General features: G+C 41.0%; 1 protein-coding gene across 2 annotated transcripts; it reads left to right on the forward strand.

Annotated features, from left to right (window-relative positions):
* The first annotated feature begins 107 nt into the window (after positions 1–107).
* Positions 108–7,227, forward strand: PSMG2 (proteasome assembly chaperone 2). Of its 2 annotated transcripts, XM_021527795.3 has the most exons (7): positions 108–231; positions 1,808–1,979; positions 2,743–2,801; positions 3,615–3,733; positions 5,048–5,221; positions 6,393–6,513; positions 6,871–7,227. In XM_021527795.3, the coding sequence occupies exons 1-7, from the start codon at positions 163–165 to the stop codon at positions 6,961–6,963; spliced, it is 807 nt and encodes a 268-aa protein (XP_021383470.1). In that variant the 5' UTR covers positions 108–162; the 3' UTR covers positions 6,964–7,227. The 2 variants fall into 2 exon arrangements, with proteins under 2 accessions (XP_021383470.1, XP_021383469.1); XM_021527794.3 differs by having other exon boundaries at positions 6,393–6,909.
* Positions 7,228–9,989: the final 2,762 nt, after the last annotated feature.

Raw genomic sequence — 9,989 nt, forward strand, 5'->3', positions numbered from 1 at the left:
CGCGGGCAGCGCCGCCGCCGCCCCCTGGCGGCGGCACGCGGGTGCGGCGTCCGCGCCCTGCTTCCTTCCTCCCTCCCTGCTTCCTTCCTCCCTCCCTCCTTCCCTCCCTCCTTCCTTCCTTCCTTCCCTCACTGCCTGCTTTCTCCTCCCTTCCCGGCCGGCATGTTCATTCCGTGCGGCCGCGGCGGGGGCTCCGCCGCCCCCGACTTTAAAGGGTTCACTCTGCTGATGGTGAGTCACGCTCCTGCTTCGCCTTTCGCCGCCCTCGCCCTCGGTGCGTTTGAGGGCTCGCTGCCCGCGGTCCCTGTGCCGAGGGCTCCGCTCCGCTCCTGTGGGACGGGACATGTCCCACGGGGTTCTGGTGTCGGTCCCTGCCCTGCCCGAGGCTCGTCCCTGGGCGCTTGGCCGCGGGATAAGCGGAGAAAGCTCAGGGCAGGCGGTGTGTGTGGAATCTGTGGGGTGTTCTGGGAAAAGAGGGTTTGGAGGGCTCTGTCTGCGGCAGAGCTTAGCGCGGTCTTCTCCTTTTCTGCCGGCTTCTCCCTCCTCAGAACCCCGGGTTTGCCCCTGTCAAGACGATCCGTGCCGAGCTGCAAAAGCTATATTTTAATTTAGAGCAATAACTATATGCTATTTCGGAGCTATAGCTATACGCTGTTGCTCTAAAAATTAACGCGCCCTATGTGCTTTTACTGGATTTGCAGCACCCGTGGGTTGTCACTGCAATAAAAGCTTGGGATTTTTTTTTTTTTTTTAATTTAGATGTGATATATAAATGCTTCAAATGTTTTTTTTAAAAAGCCATTCTGCTACATTTAAATCTCGGACTAGGATTGTTTTCGGAAGTGTTTTTATCGCGCGTGACACCGGTGCCGGGTGACGTGCCCGAGGCGACGCTGCCGGGCGGGAGCTGCAGGCTGCGGAGGGACGAACGCCGTCTGGTCTGGCCTCGCTGCGCTGGCTGCAGGAGCGCCGCCGCCCAGGCGGCTCCACTGCCGGCACGGCTGCCGGGGAGTCATTCCCGCTCCGCTGGCGAGCGCCAGGAAGCGCATCCCTGCCGAGCTGCGCGCCTGCGGCGGGCGGGCAGCTGGGTGCCAGCCAGGCGGGGGCACGGCAGTGCTGCCGCGGCCCCCTTCATCTTCTGTCCGCCTCAAATCCGCTGTCTTTCCCCAACAGGCAGCAGCAGCAGTAATTCTTAGATGTGATTATAAATTAGAGGAAAGCAACCGAGCGGTTTATGGTAGTCTTCCCGTAATAGTTTCTTTGGAAGGACACTGACTCTTTACTTTCTCTTTCCGTGTCGTCATATTAGGTCAGTATCTGCCCCGATCGATGATAACCCGTAGCAATTCTTATGAAATTAATTTAAGGGCACCCTTATAATTTTCATCCTTAAAAAATATGTAAAATTACATACTCTTGTCTATGAGTCAGTCTGAGATTTAGAGGCTTAACATGTAATACCAGAGCTGCCTTTGGGCATCATGTGAGCCAGTCTCACATCAGTCACTTGAGTGACTTTTACCTACTCTCAATCCAAAAATGTGGGGAAGGAGGTAAGTTTCCAAGCTGTTCTTTCAGTTTACAATTAGACAGGATTATTCACAGAACTGGCCAGGATGTTTTTTGTCGGACAGAGACCAAATCCTGTATTTACCAATTCTTCTGGTAGGAAATAGTCACCTTTGCCAGAGGATGAGCAGCCACTTTCAGAAATGATGTTTGACCAGATTTTAAGGTTTCACTATTTGAAGAGCACATTATGCCATCCATGAAGTATGCTGTAATTCGGTTCGTTCTGTTACTTCAGCCAGCCGTGTCCGTGGGGAATGTCGGTCAGTTGGCAATAGATCTGGTGATTTCCACGCTTGACATGACTAAAGTTGGTTACTTCTATACCGATTGCCTGGTGCCAATGGTTGGAAATAACCCATATGCAACAGCAGAGGAAAACTCAATGGAGCTGAGTATAAATGCTGAAGGTGGGTATAGAATACTGCAAGCGTTTGCAAGGGACATAAGATGCAAGAACATCACATTTTCTTTTTCGTTGTTGTTAAATTTTGCTGATGTGCTTAAATTAAGGGCAGTAATAACAGCTGCAGAAACCTACAGATAGGAATGTATTCATATTTCACAAATGAAACTGTTCCTGTTGTTATTTTGGAAAACCAATTTGACATTTAGAATGTTTGAGCCATATTGTAGTGCAACCAGAACTCTCTGTGGTATTAATCCAAAGCAATATGAAGTGTGCACATACTTAAAATAAATTATTGGAATACAAGTTGAATTTCTCATTTAGAAAGATACTTATCCACTCTTCTTCTTTCCTACATACCTCTGCCTTTTTCCCTGTGTAATGTTTCTCCCACTCCCCCTACAAATTCTTAATTTCTTTCCCTACATTCATCATTGTATCTCCTTTTTTTTTACCCTCTTAAATCACAGAAATCTCAGAATAATATGGCAATCTTTGCAAAGATGCATACATAATCTGAATCATTACAGAAGGCAAATCCTCATATATGTTTCATAATTCAGTCCTTAAATTAGTACAACTGAAAGTACAATGCACAGAAATATGTGGTTTTAACACAGTGGATGTTGTCAGGCTTTCCCGTATGAATTGATAACTGAAAGGTTTACTTTACTATCCTGAAGTTTGTAAGTGGGGTAATTCTTGATATATTTAAACCCAGATTCTCAGTTTCTGCTTAATATGACAATGATTTCTTCTTGTAGTGTACTCCTTACCTTCAAAGAAACTTGTAGTTCTGCAGATCAGATCACCTTTTATAAAGGTATGTATGTTCATCGATCATTTTTACTTCACTGTTTGGTTTGAATAGTTCTGCTGGCAAAAATATTTTTCTACTTCAGGCTGTAACACCTTCTGCAGTTGGTAAAGTTTTACTGATTTCTGCATTTGCTGAGGCATTTTGCATCATCAGTTTGGGCATTTTGTTTTTCCAAGCCCCACAACAGCTGCCTGTGTTGGTAGATTTTAGTGCTAATATCTCCTTAGTTATTAAGAGTCATGAAAATACAAAATGGTCTGGGTTTTGTTTGTTTATTTTTTCCTTTGCATTTATATTTTTTCTGTATTCTTTGTAATAGCTTTATTCTTTTTTGTGTTATGCCAATTTAATTATTTCATATTATTCTATATTCATTTAAACAATGTTCATTTGGTAAAAATGAGGAATTTAGTATTACTCATTAATTGGGCAGTGGCTGTAATTTAAAATAAGCAGAATGCCACCACAGAAAAGAAAATTGTAGTGCAGTATTTTAGCAGTTCAAAGTGTGGAAAAATACTGTGTGATCCTGCCATCCCATCCTGCTCTAAATCTTTTTCCTTTGGTATTAACGGCACACAAAACAGGTAGTACTGTTGTTCTTGACATGGTCTTAGAGATAATTCTTGTAATTCTATTTGTAGTTTTGCTTAAGTAAACAACCAGGGCAGTTCTCTGCTTTCTAATATATCTGGGGCTGAAAACTAAGTGGATATGAAGAATAATTTACGTCACTGCTAAATACTATATGTAACACCTAGTATTGTTAAGGACACATTAAATTTTTCACTTTTTTGTCTGTGTCTTTGCATGAAGAACAAGTACAGGCCATTCTGTGAAACTCTGCTTTCTTGGGTGAAGAGCAGCAAATTTGCCAGGGTTGTCCTCCTGTCCAGCAGCCACGCATACCAGCGTGATGATGAGCAACTTTTGGGGTATGTTTGTCTCCTTAAAAGATCTAATTGATGTTTCTGGGTTTTTTTGACTGATATATTTCCCTCTACTTCCATGTCCTGAGTACTTTTGGCAGGTGCTTTTACTTGCATGTGTGCATTGGTCATAAAATGCTTAGTATACTGTTAAAACATGACGTATTACAGTACAAGTCACTGAATTTTCTAGGTTACTACTGTCAGAAGTACTGATCAAATGAAAAGCTGTAAGCAAATTGCACTCAGCCTGCATTGCCTCAGTTTCAACTTCTGTGGCCGCAGGCAATATCAGGGCTTAACTGCTGACATACAGGTCACAAGTTAGGTTTTTAATAGTTGATGGCAATATTAGTTTGTTTCTGACCTCTTTGTTATCATTCTGCATTTGAAAGGTTTTCTTCAATACAGTAAGTTGTCATTCCTGGGTTTTGGGTGTTTTTTTATAGGAAGTTATTTGTTGGGAGGCAACTGCAAGGCTGCAATTGCAGTCTTTTTTTAATAGATACTACCCATCCAAAAACCAGGCCTTTCCTGATGATTGAGGGCATCCTATTTGGTGATTTAATGAGAAATAAATAAAATCAGTACTTCTAGAAATAAGACCAGCATTTCTGCAGTTGTTATCCTCAGGCTCTATAAGTGTGTAGGGCCTCAAGGGAGATTTAGATCTATGCATGTCCCAGATATAGCGGTAGATCCATACAATTGCAGGATGGCCAGCTAACATGGAATGAAATGAGAGGGACTGATGGTTATTTGATGAGGTCTAATTCATAAGTTGTGATTTAAACCCTCTCAGCTCCTTCAGCACCACAGAACAAATCCCTTAGAGCAGATTTACTAAAGAGTGAGAGTAGTGCATCCAGAAAATACTTTTAACTTGACTAAAGTCTGAATCTATTAATAATGTGAGCTTACTAAAAATACTGTATCATGATTAAGTCCAAGTTTACCTTAACAGATTTTGAATTAATCACCTCTTATCTGAAGGAAGAAAAAACACATTTTATTAGTAAATTATTTTAACAACCATAAGCAGTTTCCCTATTTAGGTGCTTAAGTATTTGGCACTTGCCAGTTATTTGAGCCCCTGAAAGGGTACCTAAATTTTGTTTGTGGCATAAAGTTGAATAGTTTGTACAGTTTTGAGGCCACAGACTTACTTTCTAACTTCGATCTGAAGAGGGAGACAATGTCAGACCATTTCTTCCCTGCAGGTGTGAGGTCCTCAGTGCTGGCACCTTCTGTCTGCCAGAAGTGCTAACTGGGGCAGTGTCCTTCCTTGGCAGACTGAATGCATCCTTGACTTGTTTCTAGGACACCACTGCGCTACCTGCTCACACCTGATCTGGAGAAAGCAGTTGGAGGCCGCATGAAGGAGCTAAATTGGAAAGAAATGGAAAAAGTAGCAGCTTATCCTGGAATAAATAATACAGACAAAGTTCTGCATATACCTGGAGGTGGAATCACAAAACTATTGTTTACTGAGAGGTGAGTGGCCTAAAGATAAGCACAGAAAGGTCTCAGAAGTCTTGTTTTTAGTACTTGGGTGAAATTATCTTATAAACTGCTATGTTATAGGGAGAGCAAAGTCCTTCTGTTTATAGAACAGGGCTTTACAGGAATAGAATTTCATTCAGGTCAGGCCCATAATTAAGAGGAAGAGAAGTAGAGTCCTGGATCATAAAGTTAGAGTAAGATAAAAATATAAGGGAATAGGCTAAAGGAAAATAATAAAGTCTTTACAGTTATGATCACAATCAATCTGATATCTGATATTATCCAAATGACAATTTATAAATTGTAGTAAATTTCTGTACCTTTGCTGTTTCCTGAGGCAAATGGTTCCAACATCAGTTATATAAAAAAACTCAAAAATCCACAAACAATTCTGAGCTCTATGAATGAGTTAAGATTTCAGGGCCAGCCAAAAAATGAGATGTGGAGGTTTTGTTAAAAGCTGTGTGCATCAGAAGTTGTGCTGAAAGCTGAGTTAATTTTAGAAACTAATACTTACTTATAGCACAATTGTGTGTTTCCACAAAAGATGTGTGTTCAGTGGAAAATTGACTTTTATTTTTTAATTATTAGTTTTGACACTTGACCACACTGTTGTATTCAACAGCAACAAAGTTACTAATACCATGCTTACATTTAGACTGACTTCAGAATGGAAATGATACACAATTGCAAATGAAAAAAACCTGCCAGGACTTGAGGTAAAAAAATTAAAAATAACCATCTTAATATCTAAATTAAAAAATAAGAATATTCCAAGTGAAGTAGTCATATGCAGCCTGCAAAACTGCTGGTTTCAAATACACAGAAAGATAAGGAGATATTGTATTAAAGGATGTGTACAGGCACCTCACCAGCACAAAAATGCAAACTTAAGTATGTAAAAGGCCTGAATACTTTTGCAAGATGTAGGATTTGTGCCTTGCAAAGTAAAGAACAAATTCAAGACTAAGCAAAAAGCCTGAAGTGTGAAAATGTGATCTAGGAAATCTGGAGGAAAAAGAATATATATGTATACATACATTTTTCCTTTTTGGTTTTGGCTTTTCACAAGATACATGCATATTGTTGCTGCTCTTAAAACATAAGTATATTTATTCTGGATCTAAAAATAAATATAAATGCATGGCCATTTTTATTGCAGCTGTTCAGAGGGAATCCAAATGGCAGTTCTTCTGAAATTTTGCTCAGAAGGAGACAACATCCCTGATGCATTTGTTCTTGTTAACTATCTTAATGAATGGCTCCAGCTAATTAAAAGTGAAGTAAGTACTGTTTCATCTAAAGTTCTTGCTGTCATAGTCTATATCCATTATTTTATTTTTCTTCAGTCCAGATGGGTTCATTTTGGCTCTTGGTCATCAAGAATATGCCAAATAAAATAGATATTTGTATTAAAATTTCACTGGAAGTTTCATCACCTGAAAAAACAAATCTGAACACCAGTTATTTTGTTTGACAGTGTGGGCAAAAATTGTGTAAAGTTTTGATTGAGTTCTCTCTTCTAATGCTCTTCTCTAAAGCAATCCACCATGACACTGACACTTGTACTGCTGCCCATTATTTTAACACCCAGTTACATCATTACTGCTTAATACTTAAATATTCTGGGTTTGTTGCAGATCAAAAATTCCACAGATCCTTCTTCGCAGTGGAAGATACCAAGTTCTTGGCGCCTACTTTTTGGCAATGGTCTCCCACCTGCCCTCTTCTGATCAGCTCTGAACTCGCTGTGAGTCACATGTACAGTCACAGATGTCCCTTGAGGTGGTGATTACACAATAATTGTCAAGGAGCAGCAGCTTGCTTTGGTGTCTACATAAATGCTTTATTTAAGAAAAATTCCTTTTGTGTATGTGGGTAGCTAAAGAAATTAAGGTAACTTTCACAAACTCACCAAAGAAATACCTTTTGTACAGTTGTTTATTGAGTAAATTTGGTTGGAAGTTTTTTCTAATAAAATATTTTTTAAGAAACTTTTTTTCCTGGTTATGTGTTACTGCCATGGACAAGCTTAAGGTGCTTCTTTTTAATGCAGCTGAGAACTGAAAGTGATGTGTAGGCATGGATTTTCTTGGGAGATAAAACCCTCCACTTCCACATCACCTGTGGATCTTAACCTTTTTTCAAGACTTCCTGGTGAGGTAAGTGAAGGTCAGAAGTGATCTGATTTTGCCTTCTTTTCCCAATGCTTTTGTGGTAGCTTCAACAGGGTAGACTGCAAACAGTGTAACAGGCTGTTCTGTCTTTTCTGTCTATATAGTTGTAAACAGTGTGGGTTGGAAGGGGTCCTGATCCAAGAGATCCTCTAGTTCCAACCCCACTGCTATAGGCAGGGACACCCTCACTAGACCGGGTTGCTCAAGGCCCCAGCTAGCCTGGTCTTAAACGCTTCCAGGGATGAGGCATCTACAACTTTTCTGAGCAACTTGAGCCTGTGCCTCCCCACCCTGAAATTAAAAAAATTCTTCCTAATACCCTACCTAAATCTACTCTTAGTTTAAAGCCATTTCCCTTTCTTTTCACTACGTGCCCTTGTAAAACGTCCCTCTCAAGCTCTCTTGTAGAGTCCCTCTGGGAACTGGGAGGCCACAATTGGGTTACCCCTAAGCCTTCTCTTTTCCAGGCTTCCCTTCCATTTCCAGAGGCTGAAACTAAAGCTTTCTAGGTCAATGAGCCTTAGACCGAACATTAATTCAGTGCCCTGAAACATAAAGGAATCAGGAAACCTCTAATATCAGGCAGTCTTGTATCTCTGTATTCTACAGGCTTAGTCTGAGAGAGCAGCTGTGTGATAGACGGTTCACATGTTCCATATCTGTCATGGTACCTGTTGCTGTAGTATTTAGCTATGTGTTCAATTTTGACATTTTGGAAGTGCTTGGTCACATTAGCTGATTTAAAAACAATTTTAAATCATGGATGCAAGATGGTCAGTTCTAGAGTTGAAAAGTGAGAATTAACCAAAATACATTTTTAGGAGCTCCCACAGGTATCCAGACTGGTAAGCTGGTGAGTCAAAATGCAGATGCAGTCAGGGAATGCAGACAAAAGGCCAAGTGCAGCACAAGGCAAGTCTAATAAGCCTAAAGCTAGTTGGAAAAATAACTATATTCAAATTGAGCCAGGTAACTACAAGGTATATATAGAGCAGGAGAGAAAATTAAGTCTTGAGGGACTGAAGGACCAGACAGAAGCGATGAAAGGGGTGTTACTTGCTTCACATATTTTTCTTAAGTGAGCCAAAGATGTTCACTATCTTCTCAAGAGGCATGGCCGAGCAAAACCTTGAGAAGGGAGGAGAACACTGACAGTACTTTCTGAAAGACAATATCCTCAGGGCTTTCCTGTTCCCTGTGAAGAAGGTAGAGGGCAGTCAGATCCTTGTGGGAGGAACAAGGACACAGCTTCTCTAAGGCCAGCAGTTCCGTGGGCAGTGCTGCCCTTGGTCCAAAGCCACTCCTGCCTCCAAATGCCTGCCCTGCATGCGCCAAAACCTTCCTGCAGGACAAAGGCCACCTTTGCCCTGCTGTTCAGGTGTCCAGCAAAAATAAAAACACCTCTGCAACACCACCCTTGAGCATGGAGAAAAGAAATGGCAGTAAATCACAGCTTCTTCATTTGGAAAGAAATGTCTTTCAAAAGTCTCATCATTTTAATGCCATTTCTTTAAAAGCTACAATTACACACTCACTTGGTCCTCTCTCCTCTTCCTTCACCCTTTTAAATACACTTTCTCAACAGTAGTCAATAACTGGGGCCTGTGTAGAAATAACCAAACAAGTATAGAGAAAGCGAGACTTCTCCTGTCACAAGACAGCATTCAACAAAACACAACAAAGCCCCAGTTTTTGAACTACTCTTATCTTGATCTGCTTTGCTGATTCATCAACTTGGCTGACATCAACTTTATTCCAGCATCTCCGTAGCTGAAAACCATTTAAAAACTGAGGGCAATCAGCATTTTTATTAGGATATTCAGCTGTTTATGCCCCACAAGATAAACTAATTGCATGTGATAGCAGGAGGTAGAATAAGGCAGCACATGCACACTTCTAGTAGACATGCAACTCCAAGAGGGGGAGAATAATGAAAACCTAAACCATAGCTAAAGGTAAAAGGCATGAACTGCTGAAAGTCTTATCCAAAGATGTCCCAAGTGGTATTAACAGGCCCTGTTCCCGTAATCAACAATAGCACGGTTTGTTGCAGTGGTTTTGGCAGATTAATCTCTTGCTATAAATACTCCTGGTTTCACAGCTGCACCAACTTGAAAATGAAAACTGAATCAAGTCTCAATGTTGTTTTCTCTTCCAGCATAGGCTCAGAACAATGGTAATCATGTAAAGAAAAAATATTTGGACAAACCAGACTGGAAATTTAGACTATTTTAGGATGGTGTCAAGCGCGTCTTTAGCTCAAGTAATAGCATTAAGTACTCCCCTGCTTCAGCTTCCCTTTCAAGTTCAACACAACTCTGAATATCACTGCTTTCATGAATGGGCCTCAAGACCAAGTTCTGGTACAATTTCAGGATGCTGCCATGTAAAACCCCACCACATGCCTGTTTAGACAGTCAGAGTAAATACACTGTTTTGTGAGTTAAGGTTTATCTGAAATCATCAGAGAACAAGTGCCAGAATTGAGATCAGCTCTGTTACAGAAGGCACAAGGCTGGAAACCCTGCTGACCATGTTGGAAGAACTCCTTTAAAGAGCACTCTGGTTTACCCATTTCCAAT

The sequence above is a fragment of the Lonchura striata genome, chromosome 1 (assembly GCF_046129695.1).
Source record: "Lonchura striata isolate bLonStr1 chromosome 1, bLonStr1.mat, whole genome shotgun sequence".
Classification (NCBI taxonomy): domain Eukaryota; kingdom Metazoa; phylum Chordata; class Aves; order Passeriformes; family Estrildidae; genus Lonchura; species Lonchura striata.